At 43.8% G+C, this 24,551-nt stretch overlaps 1 protein-coding gene across 1 annotated transcript; it reads left to right on the top strand.

The window, feature by feature from the left end:
* The first annotated feature begins 1,407 nt into the window (after nt 1-1,407).
* LOC110508170 (opsin-5-like) lies at nt 1,408-24,551 on the top strand. Its single transcript, XM_090224759.1, has 6 exons — nt 1,408-1,485; nt 7,450-7,543; nt 19,602-19,764; nt 20,549-20,676; nt 21,455-21,789; nt 23,844-24,551. The coding sequence occupies exons 1-6, from the start codon at nt 1,408-1,410 to the stop codon at nt 24,549-24,551; spliced, it is 1,506 nt and encodes a 501-aa protein (XP_090080885.1).

Raw genomic sequence — 24,551 nt, 5'->3', positions numbered from 1 at the left:
AGAGGCCCAGATTCCTCCCTCTCCTACACTCTGCCTTGGGCAAACGTGCAGAGCCCATCTCCATGGCTCTGGCCACTGGGCATGTGTAGCCATGGACTCTGGATTCTGCACAGGTCTTCGACGGGACCGCAGGAGGTTGTCCAAACAACTAGCCATGATGATGAGCTGGTTAAGTCACAGGTTGTCATCACAGCAGGCAAACTCCATCTGTACCTCCTCCAACAGTCCGCAGCGGAACACGGTGACCAGAGCCGACACGTTCCATCCGGTGGAGGCCACGATGGTCCGGAACTCCAGAGCGAACTCCGAGGCAGTCCTAGATCCCTGGCGTAGTCGGAGTAGGTGCTCACCCTCCTCTCGGCCCTCCACAGGATTATCAAACACCGAGCGGAAGAGGAGGGTGAAGCCCTCATAGGACTCAATCGCACATTTCCCAGACCTCGGCACCCCAGTCCAGGGCCCTTCCGTCGGTTGCCACCGAGATGACGGTGGCAACCCTGTCTCTCCCGGAGACAGCCTCGGTGTGGCGAGTGAGGTACAGGTCTCATTGCAGAAGGAATCCCTTGCATCTCGCTGGCTCGCCGTCAAAGCATTCCAGGAGGGACAGGGGTATTCCGAGAACAGGTCTGAGGTTCCAAGGTCTGGAGAGACAGTCCTCTTGATGCTGGACTGTCTCTAAGAGGGTCGACAGTTCGGTCTTTTCTGCTGTCTCCATTTAGTGGGTTGGTAATTCTGTCACTCTGTATAATGATAAGAGACAAATGCAGGATTTTATTTTCTCCACCCAAACAAAAGAGTGAGGTGTAAACCTTTAAATAATGCACGGGACGAGACCCGTAAAACAAGTTCACAATAACGCGTAGCATGGAAGCCGCTACAACAGCACAGGTTCTCACAGGACCAATAGTCATAGTAACAATAACAGTTGAAGTCAGAAGTTTAAATGCACTTTAGCCAAATACATTTAAACTCCGTTTTTCAAAATTCCTGACATTTAATCCACGTAATCCTTGTCTTAGGTCAGTTACCAGGGCTCCAGTGCTCCCCCACAGCCCAGTCCTTCTGGTGCCTCCCACGCACCAGGCCTCCTGTGGCATCCCCACGCACCAGGCTGTCTCTCCGTCTCCTCCTTCCAGGTTCTCACGTCAGTCCTGAGCTGCCAGAGCCGCTCGTCTGTCCTGAGCTGCCAGAGCTGCCCGTCTGTCCTGAGCTGCCAGAGCCGCCTTCTGTCCTGAGCTGCCGGAGCCGCCCGTGTGTCCTGAGCTGCCGGAGCCACCCGTCTGTCCTGAGCTGCCGGAGCCGCCAGTCAATCAGGAGCTGCCGGAGCCGCCCGTCAGTCAGGAGCTGCCGGAGTCTCCCTTCATTACGGCCCTGCCGGAGTCGCTCTTCACTACGGCGCTGCCGGAGATGCCCTTCACTCCGGTGCTGCTTGAGACTCCTGCCTGTCCGGCGCTGCCGGAGTCTCCCGTCTATTCGAGGCCCGCTGTTAGGGTCCCCAGTACGAGGTCGCGGCGAGGGTCACCCCTCCCAAGGCGCCACTTAAGTGGGCCAAGACTATGGTGGAGTGGGGTCCACGTCCCGCGCCAGAGCTGCCACCGCGAACAGACGCCCACCCAGGTTCCCCTATAGGTTCAGGTTTTGCAGCCGGAATCCGCACCTTTGGGGGGGGGGGGGGGGGGGGGGGGGTACTGTCACTTTCTGACCTTAGTTCCTTTATTATGTATTTTATTATGTATTATGTCTTTGTGTTAGTTTGGTCAGGGCGTGAGTTGGGGTGGGTAGTCTATGTTCTTTTTTCTTTCTATGTTGTATTTCTGTGTTTGGCCTGGTATGGTTCTCAATCAGAGGCAGCTGTCAATCGTTGTCTCTGATTGAGAATCATACTTTTTAAAGAAAAACCCTTGAAAGAATAAGTATGTCGAAACTTTTGACTGGTACTGTACATATTATCTCAACTAACCTGCGCTGTACCCCCGCACATTGACTCGGTACCGGTACACCCTGTATATAGCCTCGTTATTGTTATGTTATTGTGTTATTTTTTTACTTTATTTTATTTCGTAAATATTTTCTTAACCCTTATTTTCTTAAAATGGCAAGTTGGTTAAGCGATTTAATTAAGCATTTCACAGTAAGGTCTGTTGTATTCTGCGCATGTGACAAATAACATTTCATTTGATTTTAGCTTATACTATACTAATTAAAACAAATGATTTGAATAACTGTGCCAAAAGTGCACAGAGGAAAAAAAGAGGAAAGCACGAGGAAATCCGTGGGCTCTCGCATTTTGCAACACACGGTTTGAAATTATGCAAACAATTCATTCAATTTTCTATCAATCTGCAATGTTGACGCTGATCTCATAATCAACATAAAAATGAATTCTAACCCTGTGAGTTAGTGTGTAGACAACGACTGCATGGCTACTACTATTACATCTCAGAGATAAGCGCTCTTAGGACCATTCGAGCACGATTTGCAGTCCTGCGTTCCAACACATCGCTGTATTGGAGGGGAGAGAAAGGCCTGTGGCTATCCAGGGAACAATGGACAGGTAACTCTTCCCTCTGCAGATGCAATTTGTTGGAGGATAATTAATATAAGCCTTGAGGGTATGACAAATGTGAATGTTTCCCCCTTTTTTCATTTTCTGTGACAAATTGAAAATGTATTTTCACAGAGGTAACCGACAGGGCCTTTGACTTAATCCAAGCAATGGAATCCATTTAAGGTTACGTGGGGGGGGGGGGGGGGATATGCAATGAGCATCTATTGTAATTAATGCTGGATCAGGGAGGCACATCAATCAAAACAATTTAAATTGAGGTGAATGGGGGTGGAGGATGACCGCATGAAATTACGTTGGTCCTAAAATTCATTATTAATGAAATCTGACATGCCAATGACATACAGTTCCACTTTAGGGGCTGTTCTGTCAGCCAATCATGTAGAGTCCCTAATAATAATAAAGTTTGTTTCAAAAGTTGTGTTGAGCTTGTATTGAACACTTTAGTTGTTGACCTATTTAACCCTCTAGAATGTTGTCCAATGCCCACAAATACAAATACATTTGGAATACAATTATGTACAGATACAGTACATCCAATTAAATGGTGATGGATCCGTACATACTGTACATTGGAAGGTTATGCGACCTCTAAAGACCCTTAGGGTTGGGTGAGTCACATGGCCAAGGAATAATTTGACATGTGTACCATAATATATCACAGGGAATGCTCACACAGAATACAGGCAACTATTTTACACAGAGACATTTTCCTCTTCAGCATATACTGATCCTACTCACACAAGCTACAAAAGTAGAGAGGATATTGATCCATGGAATGCCATCACACGAATCCACAAAATAAATGATGCATTTCATGTAGGTTACTCATCCCACTAAACTAAAGGGAACTATTATCATATTTAGACGAGTCTAGTCCAATGCAATTTATAAGTTAAGTTGAGGAAGTTTTAGATTTTGAATGGAAATAATCGACATAATCGACATAATCTAACATTTTAGATAAGTGTAATGTGCAGTCAGGTAATGTTGTCATGTATGAATAATTTTCTGAATACCATACATACAAAATAAATATGTGTATCGGTGTGCGTAAAAGCCCCGGGCTCCAATTGGCTCCAGAATTCTACAAATTTCCACCTGACGTCAGTCATTAACAGAAGCGTCATGCTGTTGAATTCATTCGGTAGTGTTTTGACAAAGCCAGTGTAGTAGGCTTCAGAACACGTGGTCAGATTTCTATCAGAAGCCCAATTGACACACAGACGATTCTCTCACAGATGCACCATGCCACCTTTCGCCAGGATCCTCAGCGTTCATTTTGGAGACCGGGGGAGCTGATTGTTTTGTGTGTATGTTTCCGACACACAACTCATTGAATAACCATGACTGGACATGACCAATGTGGATTGGAGGGCATCGTCAGGTAACTTCCTGGGGCTTTCTAGAAATTGACAAGCAACATACCTGGAACCCAGCAGCACGCTCTGACAAGGTAAGAAACTGAATTAGCCTTGACTTTTTTTCATTTTGAATGCACTATTAGGCTTTTGGAATGGGATTTAATATGTAGCCTCACGTCAATATGTAACACTTAAAAAAAAGCTTTGCCTGCAAGAGTTGGTATCAAATATGTATCATAATTTGAATTTTTTACAGTTTTCATTTTACATAACAATAGAACACTGTTTATTGCTGTTATTTAGGCACCACTGGTGATGCTTTTTGGGAATTATTGTTGGACATAAAAGACTGTAAAGTCAGCAGCAAATCAGTTCCAGGTGATTTTAATTTTCCAAAAGTATTCCCACGTATAATAGAGAGATGCTGTATGTATAATATACAGTATCTCTCAATTATATGTATAATATACAGTATCTCTCAATTATATGTGTAATGTACAGTATCTCTCAATTATATGTATAATACACATTATCTCTCAATTATATGTGTAATATACAGTATCTCTCAATTATATGTATAATATACAGTATCTCTCAATTATATGTATAATATACATTATCTCTCAATTATATGTGTAATATACAGTATCTCTCAATTATATGTATAATATACAGTATCTCTCAATTATGTGTATAATATACAGTATCTCTCAATTATGTGTGTAATATACAGTATCTCTCAAGTATATGTATTATATACAGTGTCGCTCAATTATATGTATAATATACAGTATCTCTCAATTATATGTATAATATACAGTATCTCTCAATTATGCGTGGGAATACAGATTTCCAAAATGAAAATCACTTGGAGCTGATTTGCTGCTGTTTTTACAATACTTTATGTCCACCAATAATGTGATTGTATACTAATGTAAGCAAGGTTTGAAATGATTATGTTTTAGTCATATTTGATATATGTTTGGGCTTCTTGCGGTCATTTTGCAGTCTACAAATTATTTGTAATTATTTGACCATCCGCTCCAGAAAAAATCGTCCCGCGGCTGAATCTAGTTGATGATCCCTGGGTTAGGGGTTAAGGTTAGGGGAAAGGGTTAGCCAACATGCTAAGTAGTTGCAAAGTACCTAAAAAGTAGTAAGTAGGTCCCAAATTGCTAAAGTTATAAAGTTGTCTGTGAGGAGCAAAGAAAGCGCAACCATTCTCGTTATACACCCACCCATCCACCCTGACCAACCATCCTCAATTCAATTTTGCCTTCAGTTAGCTTCTGTCTTATGTAACCATGCCAAATGCAACATATACTAATATGAGTGTCCCTGATTTGTTACGTCTAAACCAGGCTGGGAATCTACAAAACATGTACAACATTTTTCACAACCACAGAGCTTTGTTTTGTCAGGATATCCAATAATAAAAAATGCTGAGAACTCACACATGATACAAAATCACTCCATAATCCATCTCAATTCCACTGAACTGAAAAAAATCTAGACGGCATAGTCTAGGCTAGAATTCATGTTACTCACCAAAGGTGTTGAATTGGTGTGACAGAAAACTCAGCTGCAAAACATCAACTGAAGATACATAAAATCAGAGTTAGCGCATACCTGGTAATTAATTACCGTTCAGAGTTGATGACGTGTTCTGCTTTCGAACGGAGCTCACGGCAAATCCATTACCGAATTTGGCCAACCGTAAGAAAAGTTGTTTCAATTTAACATTCCTCCAGTCAGCATGAAGTTGAATTTAGTTTGCTAACCCCCAGGGTGACTTTTGATTAAAGCAGTGGTGTTCTACAGTGTAGGTCATTGTCTTGTCATCCACACAGGTAAGTGGTAACCCTGCACTTCACTAGCCTACTTCTGTCAAACGAGTCAATCGAACTCTCATTTAACAGCTGTGGTGGTTGTTTAAAGCAGAGCTCGCAACACAGTGTTCAAAGTCAATAGAAGTGGTTTTGGAAGATATTGATCCTCTTGTCTAATCATCGTCTTGTCTTGGACTAATGACAATACGAGTTCTAACAAGATGATACATTGACATTTTCATTGTGATTTCAGATCTGGTTGGAGATGTTAGTTATGCCATTGCTCAATATCCGGTCTTTCTAGGCAACCCAAAGCAATTGACCCCTGTGACCCCTGTGTCTGGTGACATCATTGGTCTGGTATCAGATGTCTAACAGATATTTACTTGATCCCCTGAATGAAAATGAATGATTAAGATGGATCACCTGTAAAGGGTAGTTTAGATACAGCCTTTATTGTTTTAACAGCTTAGTTATTATGTAATTCGTTAAGGCTGCTAGTTTCATTGCAGATTTCATGTCCTATTTCTGCAATACTTTTCATGTGAAAATTGAAAAAAAAGCATCTCATATAATGATTGATGTTTCATCTTAGGGAGAATAACATTGAACCAACAACAGGCTGAGAGTTGATGGATAAGTCACAGGAGGCTGCTGAGGGGAGGATAGCTCATAATAATGACTGGAACAGAGTGAGTTAAATGGTATCCAACACATGGAAACTATGTGTTTGATGGTTTTAATGCCATTCCACTCATTGCTCTCGAGCCATTACCACGATCCCGTCCTCCCCAATTAAGGTGCCACCAACCTTCTGCGCTGTGAGTCCACATCCTTCCCCCCCATGTCTCCATCTGTTTCTTTCTCTCGCTCATACACACAGACACACACCATCTTCTTTAGAGTAACCTACAGTAAATGATGCATGCATAAAGATTGCAGTCTTGCAATGCCAATATCCATGCAGAAATCCATTTCATACTACCACCAATGGTCCCAGCGCCATGCATTGGTTTAAACGTGTGACCACATACACTCAAACAGACTCACACTGAGCTAGCATTACCCTGCAGTGCTAAGCACCACATAAATCATTGCTGTGAGCAGCCGAAAGGATCCTATACTACCATAAGGTATAATCCCATTAATGTATCTCTGATATCCCACCACACACACACACAAACACACACATAAACACACACACACACGCACGCACGCACTCACAGACATACACACAAAAAAATCAAGCGTACTGTCAGCTCCCATCCCTCTATGCCTTGGAGCAAAAAATAGTTCTTACTCATCTTTCTGTTAACAATGCAACTTAAAACCACCCTGGTGATGGGTTGTGTGGACTGAGGGGCTTGGATGTTATCTGATTTACTGACAAGCAACACAGGAAAAAAGGTAAACCTCCAAGTACACCAAGGTGAAAACAGAACGGACATGTGAGAGGTATTCAACCTTTCATGGAGGATGAATGGAAGTTGATAGACTTCTTTATTTGTTGAAACCAACATGTCGTCAACTGAATGCATTTGCAATGTTCACTTAAATGAGAGAGAGAGAGAGAGACAGAGAGACAGAGAGAGAGAAAGAGAAAAAGAGAGAGAGAGAGAGAGGCGATAAACATTGATCATGTTTAGTACACATATGTAACTGTATCTCTTTCTATTCTCTTCCATTTCAGATGAGGGCGATTGCCAACGTTGAGGACATTGCATTCCATTCAAACATACCTGTGGCGGCGGACATAACAGTAGCCATAGTGTATGCTGTGTTTGGTAAGTGAGCTCTCTCTTCAAAAAAGGGTTCACTTACACCCCCCCCCCCCCCCCCCCAATTTACAGAATAATATGTACACATGTTTTGTGCAGTATCGGTATCAAGCAGGAGTAGGCAGGGTTGCCATGTCCATCACTTTCTAACCACATAGAGCAACTTTTAAAACGATGTCACGGGTGAAAATGTATTGGTTTTTGTTGGCTACTTCTAAGTTGCACCCCACCAGCCATGTAATTTCTCTTTAAAAAAAACAAAAATCGATTTCACTGTAACCTGCTGGTGACTATCAGGCACCGAGACAAGCTGTTGCTGAGTCAGGGGTGCCGTATGGGGTGGGAAAGTTAAATACAATTCTAAGGGCCTGTGACTGATACGGGCCCTAAAAAATGATTAGAACATTAGGTTAAAAAATTCAACATTAAATTATTAACCTATCATCATTAATGTAATATTTTATTTGCAATGTACAAATAAAACCAACGGTTTATTTTTCTTATCTTGTTTTTGGTAAAAGGTTAACCTCTCGTTTTCGAGAAGACCCTCTACATGGGAAGGGATGTGGCCACTATGCAGAGTCTCCCTCTCATGACTTTAGTAGGCCGTGGGTAGACAGAGGCCTTGTTCTTCCACCAGCTCAGAGGATCCTCCAAATAGGATCGCACCTCCATTATGGCATCTGCTGAGGGATTCCTTCATGCTGCATCCCCAGTTGCTCTCTCGTCAAACAGCATCCAAACAGAAGACGTTTGAGGCTGGTGCTTCTGCTCCATCTGATCCCTCATCTTCCTGTTGCCCTGGTGTATCATTTCTGAGGCTGTCACATAGCTGAAAAGAGAGAACAGTAACTTATTAGTTCAGGTTCATGTTTTGTCTACTGATACTGCATTCTCATCTACTGCTCATATACATATATAATACTGGATTAAATAATGATGTAGCAATAACTGCTTATGGTACCTCTCTCCACTGATCTCCACAGTGACCTGCTCAAAGGGTTCCAGGACTCTGCACACCTCCTCCAACACCTGCCATTCCTCTTGGGTCAGAGCATCAACAGGTGCATTGACAATGGTCAGGGTAGAGATGATGGCATCCTTTGACTCAAGAAACAGCTTCAACATATAAAATGTTGAATTTCACCTTGAAGTGCAGTCTTGTTTAAGCCTCAGCTCAGGCATCCCCATCTGGCGTTGTGTAGACGTTCATTTTTCAGCACCTGCTGTGCTCCTGTTGAAGTATTCCACAGATGCTTTCACTTTGTCCACAGTGGGCTTCATCACCTTCAGAGCATCTCTTACAACCAGGTTGATTGTGTGGGCAAGACCTGGATGATGGAAATTCTGAAAATGTTCATGGCTTTGGTTATGTTAGTTGCATTGTCGCTAACACAACAGACCACTTTTCCATCTACTTGCCATTCTCTGGCCACTCTCAACAGTTCCTCTGCCAAGTTCTCTGAGGTGTGTCTGTCACTGAACTCAAAGCAGTCCAGAAGACAGCTAGACATCGAAAAATCTTCAATGAAGTGACATGTAACCGACATGTAAGAAGTGGTTACCCTTGATAACCGACCATTTCGAATCCCTCCGTACCTTCTCCACTATGCAATCTGGTTTCGGAGCTGGTCATGGGTGCACCTCAGCCATGCTCAAGGTCCTAAACGATATCACAACCGCCATCGATAAAATACAGCACTGTACAGCCGTCTTCATCGACCTGGCCAAGGCTTTCGAATCTGTCAATCACTGCATTCTTATCGGCAGACTCAATAGCCTGGGCTTCTCAAATGACTGCCTCGCCTGGTTCACCAAACACTTCTCAGATAGAGTTCAGTGTGTCAAATCGGAGAGCCTGTTGTCCGGACCTCTGGCAGTCTCTATGGCGGAGCCACAGGGTTCAATTCTCGGGCGACTCTTTTCTCTGTATATATCAATGTCTCTCTTGCTGCTGGTGATTCTCTGATCCACCTCTACGCAGACGACACAATTCTGTATACATCTGGCGCTTCTTTGGACACTGTGCTAACAAATCTCCAAACGAGCTTCAATACCATACAACACTCCTTCTGCTGCCTCCAACTGCTTTTAAATGCTAGTAAAACTAAGTGCATGCTCTTCGACCGATTGCTGCCCACACCCTCCCGCCCGACTAGCATCACTACTCTGGACGGTTCTGACCTAGAATATGTGGATAACTACAAATACCTAGGTGTCTGGTTAGACTGTAAACTCTCCTTCCAGACTCACAATAAGCATCTCCAATCCAAATTTAAATCTAGAATCGGCTTCCTTTTTCGCAACAAAGCCTTCTTTACTCATGCCACCAAACATACTCTAGTAAAACTGACTATCCTACCGATCCTTGACTTTGCCGATGTCATTTACAAAATATCCCCCAACACTCTACTCAGCAAACTGGATGTAATCTATCACAGTGCCATCTGTTTTAACACCAAAGCCCCATATACCACCCACCACTGTGACCTCTACGCTCTCGTTGGCTGGCGCTCACTACATATCCGTCGCCAAACCCACTGGCTCCAGGTCATCTATAAGTCTTTGCTAGGTAAAGCCCCGCCTTATCTCAGCTCACTGGTCACCATAGCAACACTCACCCGTAGCACAAACTCCAGCAGATATATTGCACTGGTCATCCCCAAAGCCATTACTTCCTTTGGCCACCTTTCCTTCCAGTTCTCTGCTGCCAATGACTGGAACGAATTGCAAAAATCTCTGAAGCTGGAGTCTTATATCTCCCTCTCTAACTTCAAGCATCAGCTGTCAGAGCAGTTTACCAATCACTGTACCTGTACACAGCCAATCTGTAAATAGCACACCCGACTACCTCATCCCCATATTATTACTTACCTTCTTGCTCTTTTGCACCCCAGTATCTCTACTTGCACATCATCATCTGCACATTTATCACTCCAGTATTAATGCTAAATTGCAATTATTTTAGCCTCTATGGCCTATTTATTGCCTACCTCCCTACTCTTCTACATTTGCACACACTGTACATAGATCTTTCTATTTTTCTTTTATTTTGTGTTATTGTGACTGTACGGTTGTTTATGTGTAACTCTGTGTTGTTGTTTTTGTCGCACTGCTATGCTTTATCTTGGCCAGGTCGCAGTTGTAAATGAGAACTTGTTCTCAACTTGCCTAACTGGTTAAATAAAGGTGAAATGAAATAAATAAATAAAAAATGTCCAGCAGTCATTGGTAAGGAAAACTGGTGGAGGATCATGCCTCAGCTTCCTAAAGAAAAATATGGCTTCCAAAAATGAAAAGAGAGAAAAGAAAGGGCGACAGAATGTCACCCAATTTATCACAAAGGAAGGTGGGTGTCGTCCATGAGTGGTGGAAATTAACCTGTTAGCTTAGTCCATATTGAAATAGGCCTAATTTTGCTCTCCTAACATTAGCTACTTAATATCTTCACAGAAAATTCTGAGTGTTTTCATTTCGCTCCTCTTTTGGCCATCATTTAATCAATGCGGGCAAACTTTTAGCAAGCTATTCATACTAAATCAGTTGTCCCTGCCCCTGCCTGGTGCCAGGCCCAACAGATGCAGCTTCAGGCTCAGCAGCCCTGTCTCCTCATCCCCATACCCCTGAACCAGCCCCGTCTCCCCATCCCCATACCCCTGAACCAGCCCCGTCTCCCCATCCTCATACCCCTGAACCAGCCCCGTCTCCTCATCCCCATACCCCTGAACCAGCCCTGTCTCCCCATCCCCATACCCCTGAACCAGCCCTGTCTCCTCATCCCCATACCCATGAACCAGCCCTGTCTCCTCATCCCCGTACCCCTGAACCAGCCCTGTCTCCCCATCCCCGTACCCCTGAACCAGCCCTGTCTCCCCATCCCCGTACCCCTGAACGAGCCCTGTCTCCTCATCCCAATACCCCTGAACCAGCCCTGTCTCCCCATCCCCATACCCCTGAACCAGCCCTGTCTCCTCATCCCCGTACCCCTGAACCAGCCCTGTCTCCCCATCCCTGTACCCCTGAACCAGCCCTGTCTCCCCATCCCCATACCCCTGAACCAGCCCTGTCTCCCCATCCCCCTGAACCAGCCCTGTCTCCCCATCCCCATCCCCCTGAACCAGCCCTGTCTCCCCATCCCCATACCCCTGAACCAGCCCTGTCTCCCCATCCCCATCCCCCTGAACCAGCCCTGTCTCCCCATCCCCATACCCCTGAACCAGCCCTGTCTCCTCATCCCCATACCCCTGAACCAGCCCTGTCTCCCCATCCCCATACCCCTGAACCAGCCCTACTCCCAACTGAAGAAGGAGGTGAGCAGCATTGTATTGAATGACATGTCATTTAGCCTAATTGCAGGTACTGCAATGCATTGAGGACAGGAATGTGATTCCTCAGTCAGAAAAAATCTCACTTGACACAGAGGCAGCCAATATCAGAGCCTTAAAGGAAGAGATGCAGGCTCTTAGAGATGGATGGGAGTCCGTCCTGTCTGAGGCAACACTGATTGCTACGCATATTTAGCAAGGAACACGGCCCCCACAGGAAAAGGAAGAGATTCCATGATGAGACCTCTCAACAGACAGCTCAGGACAGTGCAGCAATGGTGTTTCGGAACACAGTGTTTTTTTTTTTTACTGCTAACAAGTGACTTGGACACTAGGTTTGACACCACTGCAAAAATGTTAGAAGAATTTTCTGCTGTTCTGAAAGTTGGGCAGATTAGTGAGGATTAAGTCCCTTCTGTTTGCCAGCCACTGATCATGAAGTATTCCAGAGATCTTACACCTGAGATTCAAAATGAAGTGAGACACCTGAACACTGTATATGCTGCCACTTTCCCACCTAACTTGTCCCCTCTTGGTCTCCTGAATGCAATTTGTAAGATGCAGCTGCAAAGCATTTTTGGAGAAGTGTGCATTGCTTTATGTATATTTTGCACACTGCCTGTGACTGTTGCTGGTGGCGAGAGCTTTCAGTGAGCTAAAATGGATAAAAAACTATTTGAGGTCCAATATGTCCCAGGACAGGCTTTGCAGTCTTGCCATGCTGTCCATTGAATGTCGGTTAGCTAGAAATCTGGACTTTGCTAGCAAGAAGGCTTGGTGCTGGGCTCTTGGTGAGTAAGGCTGAGCAAGGGCCAGTGATAACTGTTTAATGGCTGTGGATATTGGATCACAACACACATGATGCCCACAGGCTGAGAACAGACTGAGAACATACTGAGAACAAGATATATCTCAAGTAATGGCTGGATTGCCATAAAATGTGTTGTGCACAATCAAGACCCCAAGTGGAAGAAACCTATTGATTTGGTGACCTCTTGACCTTTCCTCTAGCGCCACCATCAGGCCTTTTCATTTTGTTGTCCACTTTCCATTTCCACTTTTACAGCTGCTTATTGTCTAGTCGTTATGTATACAGTGCCTTGCGAAAGTGTTCGGCCCCCTTGAACTTTGCGACCTTTTGCCACATTTCAGGCTTCAAACATAAAGATATAAAACTGTATTTTTTTGTGCCGAATACTTTCGCAAGGCACTGTATATAGTGAAAACAATAGTGGTCCCAATACGGAACCTTGAGGATCACCGAAATTTACAGTTGATTTGTCAGAGGACAAACCATTCACAGAGACAAACTGATATCTTTCCGACAGATAAGATCTAAACCAGGCCAGAACTTGTCCGTGTAGACCAATTTGGGTTTCCAATCTCTCCAAAACAATGTGGTGATCGATGGTATCAAAAGCAGCACTAAGGTCTAGGAGCACGAGGACAGATGCAGAGCCTCGGTCCGATGCCATTAAAATGTAATTTACCACCTTCACAAGTGCCGTCTCAGTGCTATGATGGGGTCTAAAACCAGACTGAAGCATTTCATATACATTGTTTGTCTTCAGGAAGGCAGTGAGTTGCTGCGCAACAGCCTTTTCTAAAATTTTTGAGAGGAATGGAAGATTCGATATAGGCCGATAGTTTTTTATATTTTCTGGGTCAAGGTTTGGCTTTTTCAAGAGAGGCTTTATTACTGCCACTTTTAGTGAGTTTGGTACACATCCGGTGGATAGAGAGCCGTTTATTATGTTCAACATAGGAGGGCCAAGCACAGGAAGCAGCTCTTTCAGTAGTTTAGTTGGAATAGGGTCCAGTATGCAGCTTGAAGGTTTAGAGGCCACGATTATTTTCATCATTGTGTCAAGAGATATAGTACTAAAACACTCTCTCTTGATCCTAGGTCCTGGCAGAGTTGTGCAGACTCAGGACAACTGAGCTTTGAAGGAATACGCAGATTTAAAGACGAGTCCGTAATTTGCTTTCTAATAATCATAATCTTTTCCTCAAAGAAGTTCATGAATTTATCACTGCTAAATTGAAAGTCATCCTCTCTTGGGGAATGCTGCTTTTTAGTTAGCTTTGCGACAGTATCAAAAAGGAATTTCGGATTGTTCTTATTTTCCTCAATTAAGTTAGAAAAATAGGATGATCGAGCAGCAGTAAGGGCTCTTCGGTACTGCACGGTACTGTCTTTCCAAGCTAGTCGGAAGACTTCCAGTTTGGTGTGGCGCCATTTCCGTTCCAATTTTCTGGAAGCTTGCTTCAGAGCTCGGGTATTTTCTGTGTACCAGGGAGCTAGTTTCTTATGAGAAATGTTTTTAGTTTTTAGGGGTGCAACTGCATCTAGGGTATTGCGCAAGGTTAAATTGAGTTCCTCAGTTAGGTGGTTAACTGATTTTTGTCCTCTGGCGTCCTTGGGTAGACAGAGGGAATATGGAAGGACATCAAGGAATATTTGTGTTGTCTGTGAATTTATAGCATGACTTTTGATGTTCCTTGGTTGGGGTCTGAGCAGATTATTTGTTAGGTCCAGCGTATGACTGTGACAGTGAGTGGGTCCAGAGACATGTTGGACAAAACCCACTGAGTCGATGATGGCTCCGAAAGCCTTTTGGAGTGGGTCTGTGGACTTTTCCATGTGAATATTAAAGTCACCAAAGATTAGAATATTATCTGCTATGACTACAAGGTCCGATAGGAATTCAGGGAACTCAGTGAGGAACGCTGTATATGGCCCAGGAGGCCTGTAAACAGTAGCTATAAAAAGCGATTGAGGAGGCTGCATAGATTTCATGACTAGAAGCTCAAAAGACGAAAACGTAATTTTTTTTTTTGTAAATTGAAATTTGCTATCGTAAATGTTAGCAACACCTCCGCCTTTGCGGGATGCACGGGGGATATGGTCACTAGTGTAGCCAGGAGGTGAGGCCTCATTTAAACACAGTAAATTCATCAGGCTTAAGCCATGTTTCAGTCAGGCCAATCACATCAAGATTATGATCAGTGATTAGTTCATTGACTATAATTGCCTTTGAAGTAAGGGATCTAACATTAAGTAGCCCTATTTTGAGATGTGAGGTATCATGATCTCTTTCAATAATGACAGGAATGGAGGTGGTCTTTATCCTAGTGAGATTGCTAAGGCGAACACCGCCATGTTTAGTTTTGCCCAACCTAGTTCGAGGCACAGACACGGTCTCAATGGTGATAGCTGAGCTGACTACACTGACTGTGCTAGTGGCAGACTCCACTATGCTGGCAGGCTGGCTAACAGCCTGCTGCCTGGCCTGCACCCTATTTCATTGTGGAGCTAGAGGAGTTAGAGCCCTGTCTATGTTGGGAGATAAGATGAGAGCACCCCTCCAGCTAGGATGGAGTCCGTCACTCCTCAGCAGGTCAGGTCCTGTTTGTGGGTGAGTCCCAGAAAGAGGGCCAATTATCTACAAATTCTATCTTTTGGGAGGGGCAGAAAACAGTTTTCAACCAGCGATTGAGTTGTGAGACTCTGCTGTAGAGCTCATCACTCCCCCTAACTGGGAGGGGGCCAGAGACAATTACTCGATGCCGACACATCTTTCTAGCTGATTTACACGCAGAAGCTATGTTGCGCTTGGTGATCTCTGACTGTTTCATCCTAACATCGTTGGTGCCGACGTGGATAACAATATCTCTATACTCTCTACACTCGCCAGTTTTAGCTTTAGCCAGCACCATCTTCAGATTAGCCTTAACGTCGGTAGCCCTGCCCCCTGGTAAACAGTGTATGATCGCTGGATGATTCGTTTTAAGTCTAATACTGCGGGTAATGGAGTCGCCAATGACTAGAGTTTTCAATTTGTCAGAGCTAATGGTGGGAAGCTTCGATGTCTCAGACCCCGTAACGGGAGGAGTAGAGACCCGAGAAGACTCGGCCTCTGACTCCGACCCGCGGTTGAAAGTTTCTGTCGGCTGAATGAGCGACACCGGTTGAGCGTTCCTACAGCATTTCCTTCCAGAAACCGTGAGAAAGTTGTCCGGCTGCGGGGACTGTGCCAGGGGATTTATACTACTATCTGTACTTACTGGTGGCACAGACGCTGTTTCATCCTTTCCTACACTGAAATTACCCTTGCCTAACAATTGCGTCTGAAGCTGGGCTTGTAGCACAGCTATCCTCGCCGTAAGGCGAGTACAGCGACTGCAATTAGAAGGCATCATGTTAATGTTACTACTTAGCTTCGGCTGTTGGAGGTCCTGACGAATCGTGTCCAGATAAAGCGTCCGGAGTGAAAAAGTTGAGGGAAAAAAATAAATAAATAAATATATATATATATATATATATATATATATATATATATATATATATATATATATATATATATATATATAAACGGTAATTAAAAAGTAAAAACCGGAAAGTTGTCAGGTAGCAAAATAGGTTGGCAACAAAACGCACAGCAACTCGAAAACAAGTCTGCAAGTTGTAAGCACTCTGCTTTGGGTCATGCTTAAGAACAGCCCTCTGCGGTAGTATATTAGCCATATACCACACCCCCTGGTGCCTTATTGCTTAACCATAGCAGTCAAATTAGTTAAATCGACATCCATTGATGGAAATTGATCTGACAAGTTTACGGGCGAATTATCTTTTGTCTTGAGACATATTCAAATTCCTTTATTATGTCATAACTTACAAGAATAGTTATTTTGATGAAAACTGAATTTTGCTTCTAACGTCGTAACAAGTTACAAGGATATTCCTTCTTAATTTTAGGGCTCAAACCCTTTTTTCTCCACTTCCTGCTTGAATGACATGCCCAAAGTAAACTGCCTGTAACTCAGGCCATGAAGTCAGGATATGCAAATAATTGGTACCATTGGAAAGAAAACACTTTGAAGTTTGTAGAAATTTAAAAATAATGATGGAGAATATAACACAATAGATATGTTAGGAGAAAATCCAAAGAAAAACCAACCTGAATTTTTTTTTTGAGAGAGACCATTCTATTAGAAATGCAAGAGAAAGGTCATATTGAGAATTAGCTCAATATCCACGGGCTCATTTCCACGGGCTGTCAGCAGTCTATGTTCAAGGTTTCAGGCTTGTAACTTCAAAAATGAATAAGAAATATCAGTTTTAGTAGGTCACAGTCTTTGAAATTCGTGTTTGTGCGCGGCATGAAGACATTACGCACCTGTTAAAATTGGTTTCCTATTGAACATACTTCTTTCTGAAACAAATATTATAGTTTGATTACATTTTAGGGAATCTGAGGAGTAAATAGAAATTTATTTTGACTTGTTGAAACAAAGTTTAGGGGTAGATTTTCAGATTCCTTTCTCTGCAAGTTGAACGAGTGGATTACTCAAATCGAGGGTGCCAACTAAACAGACTTTTTGGGCTATAAAGGAAGGATTTTATCTAACAAAACAAGACTGACTACATGTTATAGCTGGGATGACAAATCAGAGAAAGATTTTCAAAAAGTAAGTGAATATTTAATTGTTATATGTGAATGTATGAAACCTGTACTGGTGGAAAAATATTTTGACATTGGGCGCCGTCCTCAAACAATCGTTTGGCATGTTTTCGCTGTAATGGCTACTGTAAATCGGACAGTGCAGTTAGATTAACAATAATTTAAGCTTTCCAACCGATATAAGATACTTATCTGTACCTAAATGTTTAAAATCCATAATATTTATGATTATTTATTTGAATTCCCCGTCCTCAAGTTTCACGGAAGTTGTCTCGATAGTGGGACACCGATCCTTAAGAAGTTTTAATTGACTCGATAACGTTATGGAAAAAGGGTGGCAATTCCTCTCTTGCTACAGAAAAAAGTGGACTAGTTTTCAGGCATTTTGGGCTTGTTTTGGGTGGTCATTGTCTTTGAAATTTTAGTTAGTCCTGGCAACCCTGGGTGGAGGAGGCGTCTTGCGGTGGGTGTACTGTGAGCAAGTGACACGGGGAACAAAGATTTTTATAACTAAACCAAGATAGACCACAGCTTGTCGTTTCCAGTGGGAGAAAATGAATCCTAGTGGGCAGGACAATAAAGGAGGTGACCAAAGCCAAGCACGAGCTAGCAAGAGCCTATTTGAGTGTTCTAGCATGTATTCGCATATTTCTGTTTGGGACACACACGCTCTGTGAAGTGATAACTCAAATCACCCTTGCACTCCTTCTAAACAACGCAATGTTTTAAAACCTTCTTTGTACTTCTATACTGAACAAAAATATAAAGGTAACATGTAAGGTGTTGATCCCAGAAATGTTCCATACGCATAGAATTCTCTCAAATTCTGTGCACAAATTTGTTTACATCCCTGTTAGTGAGCATTTCTCCTCTGCCAACATAATCCATCTACCTGACAGATGTGGCATATCAAGAAGCTGATTAAACAGCATAAAAGGCCACTCTAAAATTGAGTTTTGTCACACACCACAATACCACAGATGTCTCAAGTTTTGAGGGAGCGTGCAATTAGAATGCTGACTGCAGGAGTGTCCACCAGAACTGTTGCAAGAGAATGTAATGTTAATATCTCTACCATAAGCCGCCTCCTACATTGTTTTAGAGAATTTGACAGTACGTCCAACCGGCCTCATAACCGTAGATCATGTAAAACCACGCCAGCCCAGGACCTCAACATCTGTTTTCTTCCCCTGCGTGATCGTCTGAGACATGCCACCCTGCCAGCTGATGGGTGGGTTTGCACAACTGAATAATTTCTGCACAAACTGTCAGAAACCGTCTCAGGGAAGCTCATCTGCGTGCTCGTCATCCACACCAGGGTCTTGACCTGACTGCAGTTCAGCATCGTAACCAATTTCATTGGGAAAATGCTCACCTTCGATGGCCACTGTCATGTTGGAGAAGTGTGCTCTTTATGGCTGAATCCCGGTTTCAACTGTACTGGGCAGATGGCAGACAACGTGTTTGGCGTCGCGTGGGGAGCGGTTTGCTGTTGTCAACATTGGGAACAGAGTGCCCCATGGGGTTATGGTATGGGCATGCATGAGCTATGGAAAACAAACGCAATTTCCAGCAACTTGGCACAGCCTTTGAAGAGCAGTGGGACAACATTCCACAGGCCACAATCAACAGCCTGATCAATGAATTAAATATATTATTTGCAAAGGAGATGTCGCGCTGCATGAGGCAAATGGTGGTCACACCAGTTTTCTGATCCACACCACTACATTTTTAAAAAAAGAAGAAAGAAGGTATCTGTGACCAACAGATGCACATCAGTATTCCCAGTCGTGAAATACATAGATTAGGGCCTAATGAATTTTCCTTATACGAACAGCAACATCTTTGAAATTGTTGCATGTTGAATTCAAATTTTTGTTCCGTTTAGATTTATGGAGTGTCCTTGTTCATTAGTTACATCAATGTGTAATTACACTCCCTTGATAGGAAAAGTCTGGGGAAATAATATACCATATTCATTGACTCTGAACACTGCCCTTAATATTTCTTTGGGACACAGCCCCATTGGGACGTCATTTATTTCAAACGTGTTCTTTAACTATACTGATTACAGGCATAGACATAGAATTACTAGAACGGACATACCCAACAGAACACGGCCATTCGACAGTACAGCCGTGCCCGTTCTAGTGTTCATATTTCTGCATATTTATATACCCCTCCAGTTGTTGTCCTGAGGCGTGTCCGTCTCTGTGGTAATTATCACAGCAGAGTACTGAGTGGTGTCTCTGTCTCTCTCTCTTTGGTCTGCAGGTGTGTGCTCTCTGTTTGGCAACAGCACACTGCTCTACGTCTCCTACAGGAAGAAGCGCCTGCTCAAACCAGCTGAGATTTTCATTATCAACCTGGCCATCAGTGACATGGGTCTGACCCTGTCCCTCTACCCCATGGCCATCACCTCCAGCATCTACCACAAGTACTGTACACCCATGTTTACACCACAGAGCCAAGCCTAGCAAATATCTACCACAGGAACTGTACAAACCATCAAATAGTAGTGAAATAAGGGAGTACCCAGGTCTGGCACTGTATACTATTTTACAGTGCCAAGCCAAGCTGTACTGTGCTGTCTGACCTGGTTACTCATCCACTGGATCCTCCTGGAAAGGATCATGTGAAAAGGACATTTCCAGGCCAGCACAGTGCAGTTCCCAAGCCACAGTAGCAGCCCATTGGAGAGGAGAGGAAATGCTTCACCTCACATGTGACTGGCTCCTATACTTCACAGACACACTGTAAAGGAATCCTGTAGTTTTGTTACGGTAACTTACTGGCAGACAATTGCCTGTACATTACTGTAAATAAAGGTACATTAAGTTAATGTAAAAACCAAAAGAATTTTACTTTTTTTTTTTACAGTGCAGGAAACTGTAGTGTTTTGACTAAAGGTTTTGATGTCTAACGCTGGCCTTATGCCACGACACTGTGTAAATGCAGATTAGTAAAGGTGTTGGGTTTGGATTAAAAACTATCCTCTCCAATTGTCATGGTACAATTACCTTTCTAGTTTGGTTGTGTGGTGACAGGTCCTGCTTTACTGTACATTGAATGGTCAGTGTGTTCTCACTCTCTCTCTCTTTCGGTATTTCTCCCCCCCTTCTCTATTTATCCCTCTAATTCCCTCTCTCCCTCTACGGCCTTTCTGACCCCTCCCGCTCTCGCTTGTTCCCTCTCTTTCTGTTCCTCCCCCTCTCCCTCAGGTGGCTGTTTGGGAAAACGGTGTGTTTGATCTACGCGTTCTGCAGCGTGTTGTTTGGGATCTGCAGTCTGACCACTCTCACCCTGTTGAGCATGGTGTGTTTTGTGAAAGTATGTTATCCTCTCTACGGTAAGTCATCAAAGAGCCTGGCCCTAGTCTTGCCCATGGAATTGACAGAGGATTAGTAAAAGTCGACACTAAGTAGTTGACTGTTGATTTATTGATGGGGCGAAAATCTAAAGTTCAAAGGAACTAGATAATCAAAAGAAGTAGATAATTCCTCAGTGACCGAACAAACATCAGCCACTGCTTTGATGGCTGAGAAGTCCACTTGCAACTGACTAACCAACACTCAATTAGTATGGCTTGTGATGTTGGCAAAAATTGTGCCATCCAGCTGAGGCACGCTATAACAAATTAGTTATTAATGTATTCTCTCATTGCTGTTCTTTCTAAATATGGTCTAGTACATAATGGATCAGTTATCCATGTATTTAGTATGTGCGCCAAAACATACCCAGGTCTGGAAATTGAGAAAATTACTCTGGGAGCATTCAAAACAGTTCTGAAAAATGTGTACCTGTCAAAATATTCCCCTATGACATTTTCAGTTTTAGAAATCCCCACCTGTGCTTATCAGAATCTCTAATGATGACCATGCTATCCTATTAAGCTGACTATCTCCCCCATCCATCCATCCATCCATCCATCTCCCTATCCATCCATCATCTCTCCATCAATCCATCCATCCATCCTTCTCCCCACCATTGATCGATCGATCGATCCATCCATCGTTCTATCCATCCATCCTTCGGTCCATCCATCTATCTCCTTATCCATCTCCCCATGAATCCATCTCCCCATGCATCCCCCATCAATCTCTCTACCCATCCATTCGTCCATTCAGGTAACCGATTCAACCCGGGGCATGGCCGTCTGCTGATAGTCTGTGCATGGGTCTGGGCCCTGGTGTTCGCCTTCTCCCCTCTGGCCCACTGGGGTGAGTATGGTCCAGAGCCATATGGCACAGCCTGCTGCATCGACTGGCGCCTGTCCAACCTGCACCCCGTGGCCCGCTCCTACACAATGGCGCTCTTTATCTTGTGCTACATCGTGCCCTGCTGCATCATCACGGTATCCTACACGGGCATCCTGATGACGGTTCGAGCCTCTCGTATGGCCATGGAACATCACGAGGCCCGGCCGGCCAAGATGAGCAACATCCAGGCTGTTATTGTGAAGGTGAGCACTAACAGAGTCTAACAGGGGTACTGTACCGTAAAGCATGTACTGACAACTGATTTTAAAAAGGGATAAATATACAGTAGTAGTCAAAAGTTTGGACACACCTACTCATTCAAGAGTTTTTCTTTATATTTACTATATTGTAGAATAACAGTGAATACATCGAAACAATGAAATAACACATATGGAATCATGTAGTAACCAAAAAAGTGTTAAACAAATCAAATCAAAATATATTTTAGATTTTAGATTCTTCAAAGTAGCCACCCTTTGCCTTGATGACAGCTTTGCACACTTTGCACACTCAACCAATTTCATGAGGAATGCTTTTCCAACTTGTTGGCTGCTCTTCCTTCACTCTGCGGTCCGACTCATCCCAAACCATCTCAATTGAGTGACTTTCCGATTGTTCCTCAAATACAGTGTATGAAATACCATTTTGTAGTTCTGAGTCTCTACTTTTATTCAATGTCACAAACACATTTCACATTTTGCTACATAAGACCGAATCCAGGTGGTGAGTCAAAAGTGTACTTTTAACAAGGCACATCTGTATTACAGGTGACTGACTACCTCATAAGGCCGGTTGAGAGAATGCCTAAAGCTGTCATCAAGGCAAAAAGAGTGGTTCCTATGAAGAATCTCAAATATAAAATATATTTAGATTTGTTTAACACTTTTTTTGGTTACTACATGATTCCATGTATTTATTTCATATTTTGATGTCTTCACTATTATTCAACAATGTACTGCAGAAATGAGTAATTTCTGTGTACTGTAGAAATGAGTAATTTCTGTGTACTGTAGAAATGAGTAAAAAGCCAGAACACACATAGGTAAAACGGCGTTTTGAAAATTCGTCATTGGCTTTGATACGCTGATTGGTTAGAGATGATCCAATCGCTGATGACTTTGTTTTGTACAACACCTGTCATTTTGACATCACCACAAATGGCTTCAACGATGGCAGTCTCAGCCTGAAGTGTGTAGCGAACATAGATCAGCGGGAAGAATTCAGTTTTAGTCGTCAGGCAAGATCAGTGCAGGATATAGATTAGGATTAGTAAATACCTGTCTCCATTTCTTTGCTTTATGTAGTCCTCCGCTTTTGCTCTCTCTTCCGGTCTCTCTTTCCTCCTTTCTTGTTCCCTCTCTCTCCTTTATTTCTGTACCTGTATATTCACAACCATAGGGGCTTTATTAAAGTACTCATCCTCTCCCAGTCATGTACAGTACAGTATGTGCGTGAACGCAACGCAACGCACACACACACCTCTCCCTGTTACCAGCCCCGCTCCAGGGGTGATGGTCCCACCCTCACACCGGAGATTGATGGAAATCTTATTATCAGGAAACCCACTCTGGTTGGGGACTCTTCTCTGAGGCGTGATTCCAACGTCATCCTCCATATTGAAAAGGGAGGGCCTAGGAGTCAGAAGTAAACAAATTTAGAGGAACGAAGCGACGGGTGAAATATATATATATATATATATATATATTTTATATCAAAAGCCTCGCTTCAGAGACAGGTGACTTTCTAAAGCTCAGCTGCATCTCTCTCTCGCTCTTCATCCGTCTCTCTCCCTGAGATTGGAAGTGACCTCAGTAAATCCCCTAGTGATGGGAGGTTCTCATCAGAGGGATTTGGCTAGTTATACAGGAATACATTATGATGGATGTGGAGTCGGGTGCCTGCTGCACCCCCAGCTTAGTGGGCATCATCAGCCACAGCCTTCCTTGCTATACGTTTGGCTCAGGATCCATACGAGAACGCTTCACCAATACCTTCTTACGCTCTTCATCCAATCAGTGGCAGTCAGATAGGCCCTAATATCTCTCGCTCTAACCGTGTTGTTAAAATAATCTCAATTCCTATTTCAATCATTCAATCCTCGGGAGTCAGTCAGTTGTGAATGGAGTGCCTAGTGCACTAAAACGCCATCTGCCAATAGATCTTGTTAAACTGTTAAATAACATTTGCTCTCTCTCTCTCTCTCTCTCACTCTTTCCTTCCCCCCTTTTCTGTCCTATTGTTTATCTTTCTCCTCCAGCTGAGTGTTGCTGTCTGTATCGGTTTCTTCACAGCGTGGAGCCCTTATGCTGTGGTGTCGATGTGGGCAGCGTTTGGACACATGGAGAACATCCCACCATTGGCGTTCGCCATACTCGCAATGTTTTCCAAGTCCTCCACCATATACAACCCCATCATCTACCTGCTGCTCAGGCCCAACTTCCGCAGGGTGATGTACCGGGCCCTGCTGAGCTTTCGCAGGGCCTGTCTGAAGGGCTGCCTGTGCTCCTGCTCCCAAGGCGCTGTGGGGAAGTGCCGCTCCGGCTCTGTGGTCCAGGTTAGCCTCCGGTCGCTCCGCAGACAACCAGGACACGACCAGTCCTGTTCCACCACCTCATCTGCCAACCAAGCCCTCGCCGGGTACAGAGGTTGTAGCAGCACCTGCGAGAAGTGCAGCGATGCCTTCGAGTGCTTCAGACACTACCCCAGAGATTGCCATGGTGGCACCAACCCCCCCAGCTCCTCAGTCAACACTAACGCACCTCAGGATCAGCTCTCAACAGAGCCCCAGCTGCAGCCACTGACACAGAAACCAACACGGAAGCAGGGGCAGAAGCATAAAAAACAGGAGGCCTGTCACAAGAAGTCCCTGCGAGCCACCATGAGCAGCAAAAGGACCTCGGAGATCGACAACCTTCAGATCAACTTGGAGATGGTGCCGGGACACGCAAAATTTGCCTGGCCCTAG

Source organism: Oncorhynchus mykiss, chromosome 28, assembly GCF_057628025.1.
Source record: "Oncorhynchus mykiss isolate SJ-2025 chromosome 28, ASM5762802v1, whole genome shotgun sequence".
NCBI lineage: Eukaryota > Metazoa > Chordata > Actinopteri > Salmoniformes > Salmonidae > Oncorhynchus > Oncorhynchus mykiss.
The sequence above is the reverse complement of the archived record's forward strand: the minus strand, read 5'-3'. Positions and strand labels throughout refer to the sequence as shown.

Coding starts and splice junctions, on each gene's coding strand:
- LOC110508170 (XM_090224759.1), top strand. CDS start 1,408: ATGCCCTTCACTCCGGTGCTGCTTGAGACTCCTGCCTGTCCGGCGCTG. Junction 7,544..19,601: donor CATAGTGTATGCTGTGTTTG/GTAAGTGAGCTC, acceptor TTTGGTCTGCAG/GTGTGTGCTCTCTGTTTGGC. Junction 20,677..21,454: donor AGTATGTTATCCTCTCTACG/GTAAGTCATCAA, acceptor TCGTCCATTCAG/GTAACCGATTCAACCCGGGG.